At 49.8% G+C, this 23,809-nt stretch overlaps 2 protein-coding genes across 8 annotated transcripts in view; one reads left to right on the forward strand and one right to left on the reverse strand.

Annotated features, from left to right (window-relative positions):
• The window catches only part of STYXL1 (serine/threonine/tyrosine interacting like 1), a gene marked incomplete at its 5' end in the record, with an annotated part of 52,520 nt that extends 45,420 nt beyond the window's left edge, over positions 1-7,100 (reverse strand). For 2 of the 7 annotated variants that reach the window (XM_081297330.1, XM_081297325.1), the window contains one exon: positions 6,293-7,100. Coding sequence is in view for 2 of the 7 variants with exons in the window: in XM_081297325.1 (XP_081153451.1) it covers positions 6,293-6,312 (20 nt within the window). Of the gene's footprint in view, positions 1-5,491; positions 5,919-6,292 lie in introns of those variants that run through there. The other 5 variants (XM_081297324.1, XM_081297329.1, XM_081297326.1 and 2 more) reach the window with 5 other exon arrangements.
• Positions 5,848-19,968, forward strand: MDH2 (malate dehydrogenase 2). The gene is made up of 9 exons (XM_081297323.1): positions 5,848-5,982; positions 10,818-10,986; positions 12,133-12,216; positions 13,118-13,227; positions 13,787-13,912; positions 16,285-16,362; positions 17,588-17,687; positions 18,000-18,151; positions 19,653-19,968. Exons 1-9 carry the CDS (start codon positions 5,917-5,919, stop codon positions 19,782-19,784), a joined length of 1,017 nt encoding a protein of 338 aa, XP_081153449.1. The 5' UTR covers positions 5,848-5,916; the 3' UTR covers positions 19,785-19,968.
• Positions 19,969-23,809: the final 3,841 nt, after the last annotated feature.

The raw sequence follows: 23,809 nt of genomic DNA on the forward strand, positions 1-23,809 counted from the left end.
ACGTCTTTAATCCCTGCTACTCGGAAGCTGAGCAGGAAAACAGCAAGTTTGAGGCCAGCCTCTGCAACTGAGGTTCACGCCTCAAAATTTTGAAAAGTGTTGGGGATGTAGCTCAGTGGTAGAGTACCCCTGGCTTTAAAGACCAGTACCACATAAACACACACAAATGGCACAGTCCCACAACAGCACCCCCAAAACTGCAGTGGCTGTGGAAGAGGCCCTGAAATCCGTATCTCAGTTCAGAGGGGCACCAGATCCCACTGGCATAGATGAAAGGGAGAGAGAGGAGCAGGATGAGGCCTTAGGAAGACTTTGCCTTAGTCATCGCCACTGTCTATATTTTGAAGGGAACAGGTATGGAATAGAGGCCTGAACCCAGTCACCTATATCCCTACCCCATCTCAGAGCTTCAGATCACTATCATTTCCCCAAATCTATGCCTACCATACCACCAAGAGGTGACTTAGTGATCCTCTATCAGAGGAAGAGGATGAAAAATAATGTAACATATCTCCCAAAGACCATGTCTAGGCTTACCTCCTCCTCCTCCTCTCACTCCAGGGCCTGCTTCTCCTCTGCTCCTTGATTGAGTTTAGGCCCCACCTTCCACTTGATACAGGTCCTTGACCCTAACCAGGCTCTGATATCAGTTCTGCTCTCACTTCCCCCACTTCAGACCCGGATCTGTCTCCATTGGTGACTCAGCTCTGGGAGCTCCTTGCTGGCAGCTTCTTGCCATCTCTGCAGTGGCTAGTCCACTACCTCCTAGCTGTCTTACCACAACGGAGCCTGGAGAGCCAAACCCCGGGACTACTTCTTGTTCCAAGTGAACATTAAAGCTGAAGTTTCAAAATATGTCCCTAATTGCCAATATCCTAGAGCATGTAGAGAAAAATAAATAAAACTCCTGTAAAAGATAGAATGATGACCAGCTTTCTAACTCTTCATTTTAGCTCTAGAGATCTGAAAGGAATGATCTTGGGTTGAAGATCATATATGTGTGCACCTAATCCCCAAATCTCACACACGATTGTGATCTTAGCCCACTAAACAGTCAATACATGCAGGTGTGCGGGGTCGGGTGAGGAGGATGCCAGTGTATTTGTATATTTTTACATACAATGAACAGGCAAAATGAATGTATAGTAATAGAAACCAGGAAATAGCTATCTTGGAGACTGGTGGAAAGGAGCATGAGGAGCATGTATTTTCAGAAAGGAGCATGTATTTTCAGAAAATACAGTTTATTGTTTGCTTGGGGGGCATTACAAGGGTAAAAATTGTTAAAACTAAGCAGAATATTTAAGACCTGTATATACTTTATTGAATGTAAACTGAACATCAATAAAAACTGAGCTCCTCATGTAGATGCACGTGTTTATGTTCTGGAACATGAACATGCAGATATGTGGATGCAAGGCTGTGTATGTTCTTGACCTTGGTGTCTGGAGCAAGTCCATGAGGACCAGCATGATGCATGCACGCGCGCGTGCGCGCGCACACGCACACACACACACACACACACACACACACACACAGCAGAACTTCAGTTTGGCCCTCACCACCACTAGAGAGCTAATCCCTTTCTGGTCTTTCCTCCTATGCAAACATTTCCCCAGCGGCTGCATCTGTTGTGCAAACCTTCTTAGTCTTGCTCAGTCCTCACCCGGCTCATTTTCCAGCTGTTGCCTGGGAAGATTAAGGCCACTGGGTATGAACTGCCCTCCCTTATCCACTGCTTTCTGGGTGCCCTTCTGTGCTTTCTCCCAGTCACAGAGATAAGCATCCTCTTATCTCATCCTGTCCACCTAATACCTCCCCCTCATTTTTTCTTTCCAGCATCTCAAAGTTCTTGCCTTGTTCACACCTTCCTCAGATTTCAAAAACTTGTCTTACAAGTTTTGGCTTTCTTGGAACAATCTGTGAAACCAGAAGAAAGCCCCAGAAGAGCTCACTATTGCTTGCCCACTAAAGCTTGCCCAGCCTTGCCCACTAAAGCTTGCACAGGCACAGAGGGCAACATTGGCCCCATGGCTGGAAAAATTGGAGGCAGGCTAGCTGGTAGCAAAGCATAAGCAGCAGTAGAAGTGGCCTGAACCCCCAGAAGCTGTTGAGGCAAAGGGTCTGGATCCCAGATGTGAGTTAGGCAGGAGATAAGGCCAATAAGAAGCTACCCTACAGGGACTTAGCCTACAAGCACCACCTAAAGGGACAATGGATCAATATCAAGCAGTGGAGGATTCCAGAAACCAAGGGCTGAGAGGTACTAAAAGCAACAAGATTGAGACATGACCACGTAGGTCAGGGGATCTGAAGGTTAAGACCGACCCGCAAAAGCACTGCATGGGAGGCAGCCCGGAACTCCCATCAACCTCAGAAGAATTAATGACAAAGGGGACTTTCTTGCTTCACCTCCACTTACAACACCACTCTGCCCACACTAGATGTGTCATAAGCCACGTCTGCCTGGGGTGGAATGGAGGAGTGAGGAAGTAAGAAACAGAAGTTGAGAACCCTCCTCCCCTATAGGAGCCTACAGAAAGCTCGAGAAGGGAAGGGACAATCTTTAACTTTTAATTCAACGCAGTTTTGATTATTAATGTGAATGGAACATTAAGCTATTGAAACATCTGTCTTGGTAGCTAGATGTAATGCAAGCAAAGATTTAATTAAAGAGTGGGGGTGAAGACATAACACTGCCTTTAATCACAATCTGTACTGGGGATTGAACTCAGGTGCACTCAACCACTGAGCCACATCCCCAGCCCTATTTTGTATTTTATTTAGACAGGGTCTCACTGAGTTGCTTAGGGCCTCGTCAAGTTGCTCAGGCTGGCTCTGAATTCACGGTCTCATGCCTCAGCCTCCTGAATCGTTGGGATTACAGGCACGTGCTTCCACACCCAGCCTCATTCTGCTTCTTGACTGCAGATGACTCTGCACATTCAATGTCAGTTACTAATGCAAAGCACCAAGAACAGTGTCTGCAATAAAGTCAGCAGTTACTACAGCAGGAGTTAAGACTGAATAATAATCTTGGGGTTTAGAGTGAGGCAGACCGGAGCTGAACTGGAGGGTTTCTCAACAGTGGTCTCAGATGGCCCAGGTAGAGGATTTCCGAGGTAGAAAGTTCCTCCTTCGTGGAGATGCTGACATGACAAAATGTGGAGAAGACTGAGCCCAGATGTGGCAGTGAGCCTGAGAACCTGAGCTCCATTTCTTCTTGGCCTCAACTCTACAGGGGATGGCTTCACCCTGGTTTCTTGAGTTTCAACTCCATATTTCCTCTTGGAGTCCATTTGTTCATTTTTTTTTTTAAGATGACCAGGCTAGTCTCAGACTCAGTGGCTCAACTGATCCTACCTCAGCCTCCCAAGTGCTAGGACTACAGGTGTATGCCACCCATGGATAATTCTATATGGACAACTCACCATCACTCCGATTTCAGCCCATCTACAATGAAATTCTTTTTCCAGCCAGTGCTCCTTCCACCAACCCCCAACTTCCCTCTAACATACATACTTCTCAGCCCAATTCTCCACATTCCTTTCATTCCTGACCTGATGAACAAACTCTTATCCACTCTGCCCCGAGACCTCTCCCAATGGCCCCATCTCTCCATTTCTATGGCCACTGCCATCACTCATATCTTTACCATCTCATAGGATAGTATCCTAAAGAATCTTCCTGCCCTCCACTTTTTAAAAAATATATATTTTTTTTAGTTGTAGTTGGACACAATATCTTTATTTTTATATGGTGCTGAGGATTGAAACCATGTCCAAGTACATGTTAGGTGAGTGCTCTACTGCTGAGCCACAACCCCAGCCCCCCTCCACTTTTTTTTCCATTGGAATTCTTAGCATGTGAGGGCAATCTAATCTCTCCCACAGTTCTGGTGGAAGGAAAAAAAAAAAAGCTTTTGATAGACATGATTCATCTAAAACCATTCATTTCTCCCAAAGTTAACTGAGGCTTGCGCTCAGACCAGTCATGTGTTGGGACAATAATGACAAATGATTTGGGGGATTCTGTTGTTTTTGTAGTTCTGGGAATTTAACCCAGTAGTGCTCAACCCCTGAGCCACATCCCCAGCCCTCTTTATTTTTTGAGACAGGATCTGAGTTGCCAAAGCTGGCCTCAAATTCATGATCCTTCTTCCCCAGGCTCAAGAAGGTGGGATTACAGGCCTATGCCACCACTCCTGGCTCAATAGACAGATGAAAGACACAGTTCCCAACCCCAAAGTGATCTCATTTCTAGTGGCAAGATAGAGAGTAAATAATTACCAGAGAACACAGTGATAAGATCAAAGATACTGCCTGCTCTCAAGTCTCCACTCCAACAGAAACTGTCTGTCCCCCTGAACACAGGATCATGCTTTCCTTCTTTAAGTTTTCCCACTGGGCTCTTTTTTCCCTCCTCCTCCTTGTCTATCCACTTCCCATAGTTAAAAGCCCAGCTCCAGCACTTCTTTGAGACTGATTCCCAGTCAAGGGAACTCTCCCTCCTCTGGGGTTGAACATTCCAATAGAGTACTGCCTCCTTTTCTGGCATGTCTCATGTTAGTCGGCTTATCTTCTGGAAGGTCCTCTTATACAGCCCCACCCCAATTCTGGGTTAGCTGCACCTTCAGTGTTCCCACAGCACTGCATAAATTCTCCTACTATTGCCCAAATTGCTGCTTGTGATTGACCTATCTCTTCCACTCTTGAACCCCTTGAAGACAGAAAAACTTATGGATCTTGTTCTTAGGTGAATGTCCAACACCAAGTCCACACATCTAAATAGTTCACCAAATAACCGGAGAAAGGAATGAGTAAGGAAGCCCTCATGAACTCCTTCGTATTACTATGTTCTGATTCCCAACCATTGTCCCCAAGCAGACTCAGTCATTAGCCCACTTTACATTTCTCTATTAAGGCAGCAATCTGTGGCACACGTACCTGCCCCACTTGACTAACTTTTTGAGGGCCAAGACCATGCCTGAGACATCTCTGCATGCCCAGAAAATAGAAATGATTGTATGTGTTGGGGGGGTGGGTGAACCTTATAATTTTAAAATGACAATTCCTTGTGAGCAGGAACCCTAGTTCTGCTTTCTGTTTGGGTAAACAGCAAATCCACATAAGCTCGGGTAGCTTAATTGTAAAGAAGAAAACACTGCGGGTTGGATGACTGTGCTAGTCTCTGTGTCCATTTCCTCTGCAACACAGGACTGTGGTCAGTACTAAGGTTCGCTACTATTCGTAGCAGAGTCCGTGAAATTTTGTTACTCGTAAGGTAACAAAAAAAAAAAGGTAACCTGTGCAATCTGAGGGCAGGTGCACGGAGGTGAACTGATGCCCACTCCGCCTCGGGACTCTCGGTCTCCCCTTCCCTCCCCTCCCGGCTTTGCCTCGCTCAGAGCCCCCTCCCGTCTCGCTCCAGGGTCAAGAGGGGTAGATCGGTGGAGGTCGGGGACTCGGGTCCGGGTCACACTCCGCCTGACCTGCTGCGCCACCGCGCCCAGGCTGGCTGTCGGGGCCTGTGTGGAGCCCCACCTGGAAAACGGCTCCTCTAAGGCGCTCCCAGCGTGAGCCTGTCCTCTTCCACCTCTCGGGAGCGGACTCCCCCTCCCACTCCAACCGCGGCTCCCCCACTGGCCACGCGGGCCCTGAGGCACAGCAAGGTACAGCCAGGCACAGCCAAACACCAGAGTAGCCAGGCTCGTCCCCCAGCTTTCCTCCCCGCAGCCCGGAAATGGTCGCGATATCGCGAGATCCCGGAGGTGGGCGTGACCGGAAGTCGGACGCTCTCGCGAGGCCCGGAGGAACGGAGCCGGGCTGCGGGCTCAGAGCAGTGTGGAGGTCGTTGGAGTCATCTGCTCGCTGCCAGCTCCAGTGCCTGCCGGTCTGCGCTCCGCCCGCCCCAGCCATGCTCTCCGCCCTCACCCGGCCCGCCGGCGCCGCTCTCCGCCGGAGCTTCAGCACCTCGGCCCAGGTAGACCCGAAGAGAGGCGGCCTGCAGGCCGTGACCCCGGCCCGGCCTCGCGCGTCACGGGCTTGTGCGTGTCTCCGACCCTGCAGGCCACCTCGGGCCCCAGCAGGGCCGCCCGGCACCAGCTGGAAGCCGTGGCGCAGTGAGCCAGCGCTGACGCCGAGCGGGAAGTGCAGGGAGAAAGTCCTGGAGCGGGCGAGGTGACCCGGCTTCAGGAGGGTGTGCTTCGCAGAGCTCCCCCAGCTTGCCCCCCAGGTCCTCAGAGGGTGCGCTCTTGGCCTGTGTGCTTTGAGAAGGTCCGGAAGTAACTTACGTTTTTATGCAACTTCCCATGGCTTTGACAAGTAATGTCCTCCTCTTTGCACGATCTGTGTGACTTGAGTGTGAGGGAGAGAAACAACGTGTAGTACTGACTCCATAGTAAGCAGGCTGAGGCAAGAAGGATATCGACCTGGGCCAAGGTTGGTTACTCAGCGCTCCTAATGACTGCCAGTGGACCTTCCCTCAAACAGTCTGAGCATTCTGCTCTGCTCCTAAGAACCATTTTGAAGGGTCCTCCCTGCTTTGGAGAGACTGTGCCTGTCCCCCAGGTGTCTTGACAGCCGCTTGACTTGGCCTAGGACCACTTGAGCCTAAACTATTTTTAGCCATCTTCTAGGAGGGTGGTTCTCATACTCTGGTGAGATCAGAATCACCTGAAAGTAGCTCATTAAGGAGGGTAGAACCGTGAACCTCTATCTTCACCAAGTGCCCCCAATGAATCTAATACAGCCAAAATTTGTGAATCCAGGAGATGCCTGTGTTTCCTCTTAAGTATCACAACCAAAAGGTGATTACTAATGGGAGTTGATTTTACATTTCTTATTTAGGCTATGTATTTTGGTTTCCCATACAGTCAATTCATTAGAAAAATAAAGACACAAATAAGCATATTGAGTATGCTGATCCTGTAAGGCCTAACAAGATGAGTGAGAAGTGGCACCTAGATGAGCCAGCAATGAGTTAACTTATGACAGGTGGAGGTAATGAAGATTGATGCTGAGGAGTAGGGGAGGGACAGCTGGGCAAAGGTAAAGCAGGAAGAACCTAAGTGGGGGCAGAGTGGTGGTTTTTTTTTTTTTTTTTTTCTTTTGCAGGTGCTAGAGATTGAACCCAGTGCATGTTAGGTAAGCGCTTTACCAGTGAGCTACACACCTAGCCCAAAAGGATTGAATTTTGATGGCATTGAGCCTAGGCACTAGAAATAAGAGCAGAGAACAAAACACCTGTTCTCATGGACTTTACTACACATTTTACTTACTTTTGTCATATCCCACATTATAAAGTATCTTGGTGATGAGCACAGAAGAAAAAAGCAGGGAGAGGAGGGATTGTCAAGGAATAAGGTTGTGATTTTAGATCAGCCAGGGTAAGTGTCACCCAGAATGTGACATTTGAGTAAAGCCTCAAAGGAATCAGAGATTACATATAGAAAGAGATTCCAGGGCCAGGCATGGTGGTTCACACTTGTAATTCTAGCTATTCAGGAGGCTGAGGCAGGAGGATTGCAAGTTTGAGGGCGCCTGAGCAATTTAGTGAAACCCTGTCCCAAAATATAAAAAAACAGCTGGGGATGTGGCTCAGTGGTAGAGTGGGAGAGCACCCCTGGGTTGTGGTGACAGGAAGGAAGGAAGAAAGAATATTCTGAAGCCCTGGGATGAGAGTGGGGTGCCTAAGATGTTTGAGAATATGAGGAACCAGTGTAATTCCAGGGAGGGCAATGAAGAGAACAGCAGGTCTTAAAAAATGTTGCATTCTCTTGAAAATGGGACCACAACCCGAGGATCTTTGAGCATAGCAATGACTTGTTCTTGCTCCCATTTTAAGAGCGGATCAAGGGAGAATGACAGATTAAGAGTTGTGCTCTGGGTAACATCTGTGGAGATGGTAAAAGGTTGCTAGGTTTGGGATATTTTTTTGACTGATTGAGTGGGATTTGCTGATTGTTGGTTGGATGGGGTCTTCAAGAGAAACTGGAATCACAGATGACACCTAAGTTTGGGTCCTTGGAGTTGGTATTTGCTGAGATGGACAAGACTTCTAGAAGAGAGCAGGTTTGGGTGTGGAAAGATTGAGAAGCTCAGTTTTAAATTGAGTTAAAAATGCCAGTTGGACATATAGGTGGAGATGCTAGAAAGGCAGTTGAGTAAAGCAGAAAGGTGGGCTCGAACCTAAGGCACAGCACCTTGGTCTCCAGACTTTGGATCTGATATCCTCAATAGTAAAAAAATAAATAAATAAACAAACATACAGTGTCAATGTATCTATTTGTACATAGACATACTAATGTATACATTATAATACAAACACATAGTAGAAATTCAAAAACAAACCATGGCAGACTTGCAGTATAAAGCAGAGTCGTGTAAGTAAAGACCGAGGTCCCCTGTATCAATTTTCAGGACCATTGCTAATCAGGGTGCTGTTGATAGACACTATGCCCAGCAAAGTCAGGTGTGGAAGACATTGTTACAAAAACAATGGTAAGTAACCACTGTGATCCTGAAGGTCTTCCTCCATTGCATTGTGGAGATCCCACTACTTAAGAACTGTGCTTTTGTAAATACTAAGTTGGTGACGTATTGTACAAAGAGGAACATCTCAGCATAGTGAAAGCAAAGACCTCCCTCCCTCTACCCCCACGCTGAGCTAATCCATTTAAGGACCACTGGCAAGGGCACCAGATCAGTCTGATCCTTAGTAACGTTTAATTCTCTATTTGTTAAATGAAAATAAAAACAAACTTTGGCCTTTTCCCCCTTTCCCTCCCCTCTTGGTGCTCCCCACTTTGGAACCACTGCCCAGGTTGGCCTTGGAAGCTTCTAAAGATTTTTGAGCAAGGGAGTGAAATGATGGAGGCTTCAGTTATTGGGAAGGGTGGTGTGTGTGTGCGGAGTCCAGGATGGAATGGGAATGGACAGCGGGAGATTGGAGCCATTTCAAGATGCCAAGTCTCATGTCCTGTTTGGCTCTGACATGGGATAAAGAAGAGACAGAAGATGATTTTAGAAGTTTAAATTTGACAGAGTGCAGATTTGCCACTTGGGAGCAAGAAGAGCTAGAGAGGATAAATCAACATTGGTTTTTTGGACTACTGGAATGCCTGGCAACTGCAGAGCTGGGATGGGGCATGGCAGCACTCACCTGAGGTCCCTGCTACTGGGAAGGCTGAGGCCAGAGGACCACTTGAGCCCAGGCATTCAAGGCCAGCCTGGGCAACACAGTAAGACCCTATCTCAGGGGAGGAGGAAAAAATAAACAAAACTGAAGAGTTGGAATTTGGGAGTGACAGCGGGAGATCCAGAGTGGATGAGATTGCCAGACCTTGGGGTCTAGGTTGGTCTGGCTAGTTTTTTTGGGAAGTCAAGGATCTACCTTCAGAATACCACTTAGAAACAGAAACCAGATGTAACTAAATCTTCCAAGGCCAACCAGGGCAGTGGTTCCAAAGTGGGGAGCACAAGACAACCCCATGAGGGGAGGGGAAGGGGGAAAAGGCCAAAGTTTGTTTTTAAGTGTCCATTTTCAGAACCATAACAGAAACTAGCATATACCTGTAATCCCAGCAACTTTGGAGACTGAGGCAAGACAACCACAATTTAGGAAGATCCTGTCTCAAAAAATAAAACAATGAAAAGGGCTGGGGCTATAGCTCAGTGTATGGAGCACCCCTGGGTTCAGTCCCAAGTACAAGAAAAACAAACAAACAAAACCTCAACCTGTTTAAACTCAACTCTTGATTGCTGTATATGCTTTTAGAGCTTAATTCCTAAGCAGAAATACATTTTTTTTTAATTTTTTTTTTTTAAAGAGAGTGAGAGAGGAGAGAGAGAGAGGGGGGGGGGGAATTTTCAATATTTATTTTTTAGTTCTCGGCGGACACAACATCTTTGTTGGTATGTGGTGCTGAGGATCGAACCCGGGTCGCACGCATGCCAGGCGAGCGCGCTACCGCTTGAGCCACATCCCCAGCCCAGCAGAAATACATTGTGAAAGTTGTTTTGGCTTGATTTTAGTTTCAGTTTTTGATAGTAACTGAAGCTTTTATTTTAGCATCATCCACCACTGTAGAATATAGTTGCCCCCTGTGTCCACGAGCTCCACATCCACCGATAAGGTCAGTCTCGATCAAAAATGCTCTAAAAGGAACTGAAGTTTATACATGTACTGAATTTGTTTAAACTTTTTCTTGTCATTCCCTATGAGTGCATTCTACACAACTATTTACATAACATTTGCATTGTATTTTGAGTCCCTAAAACTACTTCTCTTTTAGACTTTTTTTTTTTGTGTGTGTGTGTGGGGGGGTGGGTGCTGGGAATTGAATTGAACCCAGGGCCTTGTGCATGTGAGGCAAGCACTCTACCAACTGAGCTATATCCCCAGCCCCTCTTTTAGACCTTTTCCTGTTGCTCCTAATGCATCTGATTAACTTGTACCCTCAACCAGCAAGGGTCTTCAGCCCTGCAGCCCTATAGCCCTATGCAGTAGGACCCTGTGTGTGTTTATACTTTTTAAAACTGCAGATGGAAGGTAATTCTGCTGCCTGACTGGCTGAAGCTGTTTCTTTATCTTCTGAAGGGGTGTGTGGGGTGTGACCTGGATATCACAGCATCTCTATGCAGAAGTTCTCCCCATTGAAACTTGACCTTTGGAATAAGGTCCAGAATTTTATCAGAATGAAGTTGATGGAAATACAACAACTATATCTTGCTTTGATACCAATAAAAGAGGACTAGTGTTGTGGATCCTTTTAATGCTGAATCTGGCCTAAGAGTTATTTCTCTACCTCTTTTTAGAACAATGCTAAAGTAGCCGTCCTTGGGGCCTCTGGAGGAATTGGGCAGCCCCTCTCACTACTCCTGAAGAACAGCCCCCTTGTGAGTCGACTGACCCTCTATGACATTGCTCACACACCTGGGGTGGCTGCAGATCTGAGCCACATCGAGACCAGAGCAAAAGTGAAAGGTACTGGGCACGCCCACCTTAGAGCCTGCCATCTTCTCCCTATAGGCCGGGGTCTTGATTCTAGAACAATAAGATCTTAGATGTACCTAGATGTTCAAAGACTTGCAAGTTCTGTGTTGATTGGGAATTAAAATTTTACAAACAATTATACCCTTTAGGAGTTGGGTCAATAAATATTTAAATAGCTCTGTCTTAGAAAAACAAGGTTTTGCAGTCTTCCCACTCTTTACTCTTTCTAACCTGAAAAGTAGTGTGAGAACAAGGAAGGGGAAGTGTCAGAAAGCTGCTGGGGGCAGGAGAAGGTGCTACTCCCTGAGGTGCAGGCTGCCTTCCCTCCACCTCCTGCTGAGCCCTTCCATAGGTACATCAGTACATCACCATTTTTTCATGTCACCAAATTTTTGGTAAAATCATTTTTAAAGTTGTCCCATAATTTCTCATTTATTTACTTACCAATACTATTGGCTGTTGGGCTTCAAGTTGCAATAAATATCTTTATCTTTACATCTTGTTTCTTGGAATACTAAAAGTAGAGTGAGTCAGTAGGTGTGAATATTTCAAAGTTCTTGCCATAAAGTACCAAATTGCTGAAGGTTGTACTAAATGCCATTGCCTGTTGACAGTGGGTAAGAAGACCATATTTGGTAGTACTTCGGTTCAGGAAGCTCTCAGCTTGTATTTATGAGCCTTCTATGGTTCCCCTGAATTTCTTTGCCCATTTTCTTTTGAGCTATATATTTGAGTTTTTGAGATCTCCTACAATAGGAAAAAGTCAAAATCAAAGCAGATTTTAGACATTGTAGCAAATTTCCCTGAAATCTTAAATAGCATAACTGTTGTCCCCAGATGATAGGAGTAGACTAAGTAGATAGTGGTATTGGGAGTCCTTATTGGGAGTCCAGGGCATTTCTCACTCCTGGCCTCTGGAGTGCCTTCTCACCAGGTACCTTTTGCTCTGAGGAGTGTCAGGCAGCTAATGCAGTTGACCATGGCATGCAGGGGCTAGTGAGTCAGACAAGGACAAGCAGATGGCTGGGTTTGTTTTTGTGGGGACCTGAAGGACCAGTGGGGCCCTGGGCAAGGAAAGGTTGCAGGAACCCTTTCTGGGTTAAAAAGGTGGGCTTGCTCATGGGATGTTTCTTCTAGGCTACCTCGGACCTGACCAGCTGCCAGACTGTCTGAAAGGCTGCGACGTGGTGGTGATTCCAGCCGGAGTCCCCAGAAAACCAGGTCTGTGTTCAGAAACTTTGCCCAGCATCTCCCTATATGTCTCTAAGAAGGGGGTGTTACCTTAAAAACTAATTGAATCTTCTAGGCATTGTTGTGTGCACACTCATAATCCCAGCAACTTGGGAGGCTGAGGCAGGAAGATTGCAAGTTCAAAACCAGCCTCAAGGGCTGGGGATATAGCTCAGTTGGTGGTGGAGTGCTTGCCTTGCATGCTCAAGGCCCTGGGTTCAACCAGCCTCAGCAAATTAACAAGACCCTGTCTCAAAATTAAAACAGGCTGAGGATGTAGATCAGTGGTTAAGTACCCTGGGTTCAACCCCTAGTACCACACATACACACAAACACACACACACACACAAATTCAATCTCTTCACTAAGAAAACACCCATAGGGGGGCTGGGGCTCAGTGGCAGAGTGCCAGCTGAGGCACTAGGTTTGATCCTCAGCACCACATAAAAATAAATAAACTAAAGATATTGTGTTCACCTATAACTAAAAAATATTAAGAAAAAGAAAAACAGAACACCCATAGGCTCCCCATTGCCTGGGAGATAAATGTCACATGTGGGCCTGGTGTATAAAGTCAGCCATTATCTGCTGTTTGTCCCCTGCCTCAATGAGGCACCATTCAGCTCGTGCCTGAAATGGCCTTCTTCCACCCAGCTCCACCTTGGGGTTCTGACTAATCCCTGATGATCCTTCTCAGCCATCACCCTCCCCACCCCTACCCTCACTGTGGCATTTGCTGCACCAGATTGCTCGCCCTACAGGATAGATATACTTGAAATGGGAGCACCGTCCTGTTCTTATTGAGTTTCCTATAACGGCTGACACCTAGCATTTGGCACCTATTTGGAAATTCACCGTGTTCTTATGAATGTCTTGTACTGGGCCATTTCAGGCATGACACGGGATGACCTGTTCAACACCAATGCAACAATTGTGGCTACCCTGGCTGCTGCCTGTGCCCAGCATTGCCCCGAAGCCATGATCTGCATCATTTCCAATCCGGTGAGTGCAAGCAGGGCGGTGCTGGTACTGTGCCCAAGGCCCAGTTGCAGCAGAAGTTTGTTCTTATGTTAGGGAGAATGAACAGACTCATGTAAGGCTGGCAGGTGCCTGGTGTAGGCCTCGCTGCTGTCCTATTCTGTGTCTCCGTGTGGGGGCAAGGTTTAAGCCTGCCCCCCCCCAGGAATTCGTTAGTCTTCACAGCAGCCTCCCTAGGGGTCCCCATTTTACAGATAAAGGGATCAGGTCCTAAGGAGTTTGGGTGACTTGCCCAAGGTCACAACACAGAAGGACAGAACTGGGATGTGACCTAGTTCATCTGCTTTGAGTAAGCTCCAGTCAGCAGAAGGTGTCCCATATAGCAGCATCACATATCTGATGACTGATGGCCACACCCTGCAGTAGAGGGGTTTCTGTTTTCAGTAGTGTGACTGTCCTGTCCTGTGAGTGGCTTGCCTGTAAACAATTACTAGGGCAATTGAACCTGGTGTCTGCGGCCTTGTCGATGGTCTTCTTGGCCCTGTGCTCCGAGTCTGGGGCCAACTGTGTCTGTCATTCACAGGTTAACTCCACCATCCCAATCACAGCAGAAGTTTTCAAGAAACATGGAGTGTACGACCCCAATAAGATCTTTGGTGTGACAACCCTGGACATTGTCAGAGCCAACACTTTTGTTGCAGAGCTGAAGGTAAGGACTGTACCACTGTCCTTGGGTTGCTTTGCTGAACTTCCCCAGCCACCTTGCTTGTTTACCAGCACAGGAAGCAACAAGCGCTTTGACCTGAGAGTTTAGTGTTTATAGCTTTTACCCTTAGTGGAAAGCAGTACCCACATTTTCTTGGGGAATTCATGCAGCAGGTCCTGCAGGTTCAGAGTAGCCAGCTGCTGTCTGGCTTGGTTCCCTCTGCCTTTGACCTCTAACCAGGTGCATCAGCTTCAGACTTTTCCTGGGTTTCTTGGTGGCCACACTTGGGTTGTGCTCCCCGTCTTCCCTTTTTTCCTTGCCCCTGGAAACTAGTATTGCCAGGGTTAACCTGCTAGTTCTTAGATGAAGGGTGATAAAATCAGCAACTAGGAAGAATTTGAGAAAGTTCCTGAAATCCTAAGAAACCAGGGTTATCTGGGGCCTCTAGTTCTCTTTCCTTTGGGAGCCCGTAGTGGCTTACCTTGGAGGGCTCTGGTGCTGCTAGCTGCTTGCTCCTGGGCTGTTGGACTGCACCCTGGCTTGTCTTGAGGTAGGTTTGGTTTGGCGCCAGTGCCTTTCACAAACTGCTTGCAAATCATTTTAGCTGCGTATTTAGCAGAAGCTCCTCTGGGCCCCAGAAGTGCCCACCTTGAGCCGCAAGCCCTTTTGCTCTGGCTTTGCAGGCAAGTGGGGGCCTCCTGAAGCAGGGAGCAGATTGACTTTCACAAAGCTTGGTGGCAAGTGCACACACAGGACCATGGGCCTTAACTGGAGTCCCTTTGTGCACTAGACAGATCTGCTTCTGAACTTCCAGATGGTCTCCCCACTTTAATTCATGTCATAGCATATATAAGGGTCTGTTCTAGATGTTGGGGTTGCAGTGATCTGTGAGATGTGGCCCAGGGCTTTGGGCCTTGAGTAGTGGAGGGGCAAGAGACAATTTGAGTGATCGGTTCAGCAAGCACAGGTGTGTTTGGAGTGTGGCAGGACCATGGGGAAGGAATGGGCAGTGTCCCGGATGAAAGTGGACCAGCTGGAGGGCAGGCCCAGGGCCCAGGCAGCAGCCATACTTGTTCTTTGAGGGCTCCAGTGGTACCATGAGCTCTCATGGCTGAATACTCCATTTCCCACAGGACCTAGGCTACATGTGGCTATGTAAATAAATCTGTATGTCCTCTGTCACACCAGCCGCATTTCACATGTGATAGCCACATGTAATTCCTGTGTGCTTACAGAGGGTTCTATAGGCAAAGCTGACTTAGCTTAGAAACTAGACAGGTTGGAGAGGGGATCTTGGTGCTTGCCAGAAAAAGCTGTAATTGACAAGCTCGTCAAAGTGAACCGGTATCCAGAAAGCTCGTGAATTAAACGTCAGGGCTGGCTCTTCCCTCATCCTCTGGGCTGTCTCGAGTCCCCTTTGCACCACCCTCCTTCACTGGCTTCTCACATCTTCTGGCATTTGCATTTCACACTCTGCTGGTGCCACATCTGCCCTCTGTGCTCCTGACTTTTTTGACGCCAATCCTTTGGTCTGGAATTCTCTTCCATCTTGTCGCACAGCTTGGCACCATCACCTGTCCTTATTGAAAGGGCAGACACGGGGTGTGTCTCTGTCCCAGGGACATGCAGAGCTCGGCACGTGTGCCCCATGGGTCTTGGCCACCTTCTGGGGTCGGCCCTCAGTTTCCTAGGCAGGCTATCTCCTGACATGAGCCAGGCTCCTGGGCCTCAGCACTTGGGGAAGGTGGCATTACTATGGTCGCTGCTTACCTCCCCACAGTCACTCCCACCAGGTTCTTTTTTGTCTGCTTTTAGAAACACTTGGGACACAGGTCCTTGGAGGCATCATACCTCCGGTTTAAAAGTGAGTCCGCCTCTCCAGCAAGCCCTGCTACCTTGAACCATATTTTGATCTCGTACAACTCAGTTTTGTTCTTTCCATCCCAATGAGTTGGAGTTGCCACACTTCTCACCCCTGAGTTTCCCAGAATAGAAATGAGGGAAACAGCATTTGACTGGTTCTCTATGACTATGGGGACTTGGGTGTGGGCTTCTCCAGGGAGAATGACATTTGCTCTGAGAAAGAGGGCCACTGCCTCTGAGAGGATGTCAGACCACTGGGAGGACCTCAGCTAGGTGGGTGGTCTCAGCTCTGAGCCTACACACACACACACATACACACATCTGTTCATCATGTCTGGCCATTGGTTCGGCTAGGATGCTAAGCCTGGCTGGGGTTAGACAGTATCTCTTCCCCGGTTCCTTTGTTCTGAGTTCTGTGGATTTTCCCAGTGTGGGTGATGTAGATGGATATGAGTGCTTCATACCCAGAGTGCTTGTCACCGACTAACCAAGCTTCATACTTTGATGAGCAGGGTTTGGATCCAGCTCGGGTCAGTGTTCCTGTCATTGGTGGCCATGCTGGGAAGACCATCATCCCCCTGATCTCGCAGGTGTGTGTGAGTGTTCTTGCAAGGCTGTCCTGAGGCCCTCAGGATGGAAAAAATGGAAGCATCCACTGTATTTCGAAAGGATTCAGCAGCAGCCACAGGATGCCTGGGGCTTCCTAACTGGCCTGTGGGGTCTCGTGGGTCAGAGGGACGGCAGAGGGCTTCAGCACACCGTGGAAACTGGAAAGCATCATGATTCCTGAGCTAGATCAGGGCAGGAAAGGTGCTGTTTAAAAATGAGCAGAAGCTGCCACACAGTGGTGCCTGAAGTCCCTACTGCTTAGAAGGCTGAGGTAGGAGGAGCACAGAGCCCACAAATTCAAGGCCAGTCTGGGCAACATAGCCAGACCCTATCTTTAAGGTGGGGAGGAGGCGTAGAGAGACGGTTGGCACCACCAGGAAGGAGACCCATCAGATTGACCTCGTGGCCCTGAATATAGTGCCTAAGACAGACAAATATTTGTGGTGTTTTTGCCCAAAATGCATGATCTTACAAGAAAATCATGAGGAAATGTCTGACACATCCAAATTGATTGATTTACAAATGCAGTGATCAAGAAAGAAAAATCAGGAAGAGCTGAGGGACTCAGAACAGACTGAGTGCAAGCTGGGATTCCGAACCTGGCTCTAGAACAGAACAGGGACAGCAGTGGGGAAATGGGCATCGGAATGTCTGTAGCTCAGGTTCTGATGTACAGTCTCCCAGCCACACAGCTGCCCTGTGGTCACAGAAAATGCCCACATTGGGGAAAGCCAACTACAGGACATCTATGTGGTAACTTTTCAACTTTCCTCTAAAATTAGTATAAAATGTAAAAGGTTCTTTTAAAATGAGTAGTGGGCCAGGTGTGGTGTCACACGCCTGTGATCTGTTACTCAGGAGGCTAAGGCAGGAGGATTGTAAGTTCAAAGCCATCCCCAGCAACTTAGCCAAAAGACAATCTCAAAATGAAAAATAAGTAAATAAAAAGGGCTGGGACTGCAGTTCAGTGGCAAGTGCTCCTGGGTGCAAACCAAATGCCTGGAGAAAAGCAGGGGGTGGGGGGCTCTTACCAAGCCTCCCTATGAAGTTTCTTTTGGTCTTTATACAGAAACAATCCCAGTTTCCCTTGAGGTGGTCACAGGAGGGAGCCCACTATGGGGAAGGGTAGCGGTTGGGGTTGGGCCTGGGGGTCTGCTCCTGGGCTGAGCCCGGAGCTGCTCTCCTGACCTGCGGCTGGGCTTGCAGTGTACTCCCAAGGTGGACTTCCCCCAAGACCAGCTGACAGCACTCACAGGACGGATCCAGGAGGCCGGCACAGAGGTGGTGAAGGCTAAAGCTGGAGCAGGTAGGGTCCTCAGGAAACCCTGGGACAGAAGGGGAGCCCTGAGAGATGGGGCTGGAGGGCAAGACTGCTCAGGCCAGAGTGGGGTTTTCCATGTGCCTTTGCCTAAGCTTGGCTCTGCAGAGGAGGAGCTTGGCTTGCCGTGTGGGCTGGGGTGACGGTGGGGATGAGAACTGACTCTTGTCATTCAGAAGACAGTGAATTCCAAGGGGGAATTCTCAGCTGGTGAGCTGGGGCGGCTGCAGGTGTCCTATGGAGCAGGCTCCCTGGGTCTGGGCTGCAGTGCCAGCTGGCCAACCCGACTGGCTCCCCTAGGCTCTGCCACCCTGTCCATGGCCTACGCTGGCGCCCGCTTTGTCTTCTCCCTCGTGGATGCGATGAACGGCAAGGAAGGCGTGGTCGAGTGCTCCTTCGTGAAGTCCCAGGAAACTGAGTGCACCTACTTTTCCACGCCCTTGCTGCTGGGGGTATGTAGCCCTGGAGAACAGGTCCCTGTCCCTTGGCTCCACAGTGCACATGTCCCTGTGCAGTGGCTGCACACCCCTGCCTGGTGTGTGCTCGAGCTGTGAGGGTGGAAGCACACCTCAGTTAAGAGCCGAGAGTGTCACGCTGAGGAGTGTGCATCTCCTCCTCCGCGCGGACTGAGCAGTGCGGACTGAGCAGCTGGTGCTGAGCAGCTGGTGCTGAGCAGCTAAATGTGATAGACAAGACCCTTGGGCTCAAGGCAGCAGGACAGCTCTGAGAACCTCCCTGGCCAGCCAGCCCTGGCCACGCCTCTCGCTCTACTTTGACCTCAGCTGCGGCTGCACTCCCGGAAGGCCTGGAAACTGTTGCGTGGCTGTGGACTTCGGTCCTGCCCCGGTGCTTTCCTCCTGGGGATGTGCTTCTAGGGACGGAGCCCATCTAGTCACAGTGCTGGCTTCAGGTAGCTGTTCGGAGGCACCTGTGAGGTCTGACTGGCTCTTCACTGAGTCTTAAGTGAGCAGAGACCCCTGGGTCTCAGCTTTCCACATGTGTGAGCAGCTACTGAAATCAGGCACACATGTGGTCACATCACTTCACACCCAGGAATTAGGTCTCATGGCCTACAGGACCACTTACAGACAGACACTCTGACTCTAGGGATCCACAGGACATGGCCTCTGGCCATGGAGCTCCCTGTGGTGGGAATGTGTTGTGCAGTATGGTTCAGGGCTCAGGTGGTGGCAGGTGTGGCAGAGCTGCAGGGAGAATACCTGCATCTGGGGGCCTAGGCAGGAGAAGAGACAGCAGATCACCTTGGAGCTGGGTTGGAGGCTGTTGCACAGACAGCTTTTGGGAGGTGACACAGTGACAAGACTCCTGTGTGTGCGCCTGGATTAAACCCAGGGTTGCTTAACTCTGAGCCACATCCTCTGCCTGTTTGTTTAGAGACGGGGTCTTGCTAAGTTGTTCAGGGCCTCACTAAGTTGCTGCCTTGGCCTCCTGAGCCACGGGATTACAGGTGTGTGGCATCACACCTGGCTGACACCTTTGTCTTTGATGTCAGATATCACCCACTTAAATAGATTTGAGTCAAGTAAATGTTAACATTCCTTCCATCTTTGATGAACTTGGGGAAGAGACTAGAACCCAGAAGTACTGTGTGGTCAGTTCTGCTAGCTGTGAGCACTCTGGGCCAGTGCTGAGCCCGGTTGACTTCGCCTGCACTTGGGTGGCAGGGAGGGAGGGGAGCACTCGTCCTGTAGATAGGAAAGCAGATAGGAATGTAAGCAGTTGTCCACGCCATGTATGCAGTGAGGACGGCCAGGACCCCCCTGGGATGGTCTGCCTGCAGCTGCAGCTCCTGACCTGGGCTCAGATCCACTGGGGTCCTCGGCTGCCCACAGCGGCTGGTGTGATGGCCAGGCAGAGCCAGGGAAGGCGCAGCTTGGGTTTTCTGTGACACGCTGATTTTTCAAATGTTACCACCTTCCTTCTCCCTTCCAGAAAAAGGGCCTGGAGAAGAACCTGGGCATCGGCAAAGTCTCTTCCTTTGAAGAGAAGATGATTGCAGAGGCCATCCCTGAGCTGAAAGCCTCCATCAAGAAAGGAGAAGACTTTGTCAAGAACATGAAGTGAGGCTCGAGCACTGAGCAGCGGCTTCCTTAACTTATCGCGGCATCGTGTCACTGGAAGGCCAGGTCGGATGCTGTTCATTTAATTTGCTTCGATTATGGTTGTTATTATCCGTGTTATCGTCCCTTCCAAATTGTGGCTGGTCTATTGGTGCGACAATAAAAGCAGACTTGATTTTCTTTTTCAAGGCTTCTCTATGAGTGTTCTTTTTCCCGGGAGAGGTGACCCTGGAGTGTCTGTGGCCTCTCCCCCACACATCACACCAGGTGCTCTCCCACCATAGAATGCGGCATCAGTGGCCCCAGGAGGTTTCTGATGTGGGGTGGGGCGCTCAGCCTCTGGGGACCTGCTTCTCCCCACATGTGCTTTATACCCTGCCTGTCCCAGGTGTGACCGGATAAGGTATCCTTGTGCCCTCCCAGGGTAGGTGGCTCAGTGGCTCATGCCATTGGTTCTTTCCTGACACTATTCTCTGCTGTGAGCTGCCTCCGCTGGCCCTGCCCACTCTGAGCCTTGGCCACCACCTCATATATATAATTTTTTTTTTTTTTTTACTTTAGGTGGACACAATACCTTTATTTACTTATTTCTATGTGGTGCTGAGGGCCTCACACTCTGCCACTGAGCCTCAGCCCTGCCCAGCCTCCTCCAACACCAGTAGTGACTGGCACCTTGGCCTCAGTGAAGTGAGGGTGGGGCAGGAGCCAGCTGAGCCCCAGCTGCTGGTCCAGGCAGGAGACGGGGAGACGTGGCTGCAGGTGTTCTTCAGGGCCTAACAAAGGGACTGCGTTGGGTGGAGGTGTGGAGGGTCCCTTCAGCGGTTGGGCAGTGTGGTCCCCAGAAGCGGCGGCCTCTGAAGTGGAATGGGCTCCATACCCAAGAGGGAACTTTCTGGCAATGGGATGCCTTCCACTGTGGGTGGAGGTGAGGTGTGCTCTGGGTGGGCCACTCATTTATCGACCCTTTTTGGAGTTTTGGGTTTTTAAACTGAAATTTAATTGTAAAGAACGACAGTGGGGGGCTGGGGATGTGGCTCAAGTGGTGGCACGCTCGCCTGGCATGCGTGCGGCCCGGGTTCGATCCTCAGCACCACATACCAGCAGGGATGTTGTGTCCGCCGAGAACTAAAAAAAAAATGTTAAAAAAAATTCTCTCTCTCTCCTCTCTCACTCTCTTTAAAAAAAAAAAAAAAAAAAAAAAGAACGACAGTGGTTCTCTTAAAGGAACATACCTACATACCTACTCATGGTGTAAAACCCAAGGAGAAATCAGGGAGACCGCTCCGGCAAGGGCCCGGTCTCGTGGTCTCACACGTCCTTAGCTGGGCTGCTGCCCAGAGCCTCCTGACGCTGCTCCTGCTCGCATGCCCTGCTGTGGCGGAGTCACTGGATTCTGTGCTGAGGCTGGGCACTCAGCTCCACTGGCATCTGCTGGGGCTGCCGACATCAGGAGCTGGGCTGGACTGGAACATCCTGGGTCACAGCTGGTGCTTAGGGCACAGTGGGACAACTGGGCTTCCCTGTCTTAAGGCCTACAGAAGGGCGGGTGGGTGGGTGGGTTTCCCTGTGGCTCAGGGTCCCCAAGTCCAAAAGCAGCATCTGCCAGGGCGTAAGGCAGTGTCCCCAAGCTGGTATAGCCTCTGGGTTAGAGCAAGTCACAAGCCCTGGTGTGTCATGAGGTGACCCCAAAGGCCAGTGACTTTAGGGGCCAGTTCTACCCATTTCACAAAAGAATGTACTTTCTCATGTCACATTTTCAGTCTCTGGCTAATCCTTAGAGAGGACATCTCTGATTTATCCCACTGTCGGATAATGAGTTTTTAAATTTTTTGCTTCTATAAAGAGCATGGCTCAACCTCGCTACCCTTTTGGACCCTGTGGGGTCTACATGGGGCTCGCTCTCCTTGGAGTAGGGGGGATGCTATTGCATGGGTTCTTGCACTAAGAGGCAGGACCAGGACCTGAGAGATCAAATGATGGCCTGGGTTGGGATGGTCACTGCTCATCTCTCTATACCAGGGAGATACCAGTGGCCCTCCCTACCCCTCAGCAGTTCAGATCTAGCAGTCCAAGACCGAAGGCCCAGAATCTAAAATGTTCTAGATTCTTCTGGATTATTCTTCTTGGGTCAGGGGATCCATGCTGTGGAGACACCAGCTGTCCCAGAGTTCTTTTCACTATAAGAGCTGTTCCTGCCCCTCCGCCTATTCCCGATTCCTTGAGAACCAGCAAGAAAATGCAGATAAAGCAACACAGGACCCCAGAGAGGACAGGGCTCCCTCTGGATGCCTTGACAGAACAGTAATCAGGGCAGAGTGCCATCATTAGGCTACCCAGGAGGAGGAGATGACATTTGGGCTGACCCTGAAGGCGGGGCAGCATTTTGGCCAGCAAGGAGGGCAGGTGGGCTGAAGGGATCGGGCCTAAGATGGATCTGAGGCACAGCTGAGGCCCACAGCGGGGGAGCAGGCTGGTCTGGGGAGAAATCTGTACACGGGACTGAAGGATCATCCTGGGGACATCAAAGGAACTGAGCCACTTGGCAACAGGATCCTAGGCCGAAGCTGCTCAGGCTTCAACAAGGAAGGTCTTGGGCCCAGGGGGCCAGGGCAGGGTCCCAGTGGAGGGCCTGCTGCAGGCCTGTACAGCACTTGGGAACCGGAACAGTGTGGAGGAGAGGACCACCTGGGACTCAGGACAGAAAGGGGGCGGCCAACGATGAGGTGCAGGGGAGGGGTAGCAGGACATGGAGAAAAGTCCTCTGCATCTCCCAGCACCTTTCTGCCCCCAGAAGTCTATCAACCACTGTCACATGGTTAACCACCCTGGGCCAGGCCCCCTCCCAGGCTGTAGCCTGGACTGCATCCCCACCTTTGGGCCTCCTCCAACCAACTCCTGTCCCCTGCAGTGAAAAAAAAAAAACCCACCCAGGGTTCTGTGTATGGTATTAATGACCAAAAGAGGTGACTGAGTCCTTTGCCAGAGGAAGCCAGGAACCAGTGTTCAGAGAGCAGAGGGAAGGCTCTGTGGAGGGAGTGCTTCCCCACAGCGAAAATGAAAGCTGGTCCTGCAGTGGCCTGTAACCCCAGCGCTCAGGAGGCTGAGCCGGGAGGATCGTGAGTCCAAAACCAGCCTCAGCAATCTACCAAGGCCCTGAGCAACTCAGCGAGACCCTGTCTCTAAATAAAATATAAAAAGGACCCGGGATATGGTTCAGTGGTTAAGCACCTCCAGGTTCAATCCCCAGTACCAAAAATAAATAAGAAAGCTGATCCTGCAAAGTAGCAAATGTCATCTCCTCCTGGGTAGCAGAGGCAGAAGGCAAGGACAGCAGTTCTCCACTGCGGCCTGGAGAGGGAGCTAGAGGCCTGAGCTGCAGTCAGCTCCCAGGCCTGGCTGGGTCACCCGCCCAGTGAGCTTTGTTCCAGAGCCAAAACCTGCTCCCTGTGCTGTCTGGTCCCCACACATCCAGGCAGGAGGGGACAGCCATTCCAGACAGGGATAATAGAGCAGAAGCAAATCCAGGGAGGACTGTGGAAACGGGCTCAGAGGACGGGCCTGGAGCCTCAATATCAGCACAAGAGTTTGAGTGGAGGGACCCCCAAACCCAAGAATGTAAGACCATGCCTCCTGAGATGAGTTAGCCAGGCAACCTTGAGTTCCTCTTGTCTCCAGTGTCCTGTGTGGACAGCAAGGACAGGCCTGGCACTGTGAGGAGAGGGGGAAGCTGCTGGGTGGCCAGAAGGGACAGCCTGGGGCCTGTCCACCCCTGTGGGGCTACAGCAACTTGTCCTTGCAGGTGCTGGGCCTAGGTTGGAACTTTGGCCTCCCGGGACAAACCCTGCCAGAGGCTGGGCCCTAAGGGGCCACTGCATCAGCCCCTGCCGCCTGTGTCCTGGTCTGTGGATTCAACTGCTTGGGGCAAACGCTGACAGCAGCCAGAGCCGGTCAACCTGAAATACATTATTTTTTTCCCCTTTTCTTCATTTTCTTCTAGAGTTCATTGGGGTCACCCCAGGGCAGACAGAA

This window comes from Spermophilus citellus (genome assembly GCF_964194105.1).
Source record: "Spermophilus citellus genome assembly, chromosome: 6".
Lineage (NCBI taxonomy): Eukaryota > Metazoa > Chordata > Mammalia > Rodentia > Sciuridae > Spermophilus > Spermophilus citellus.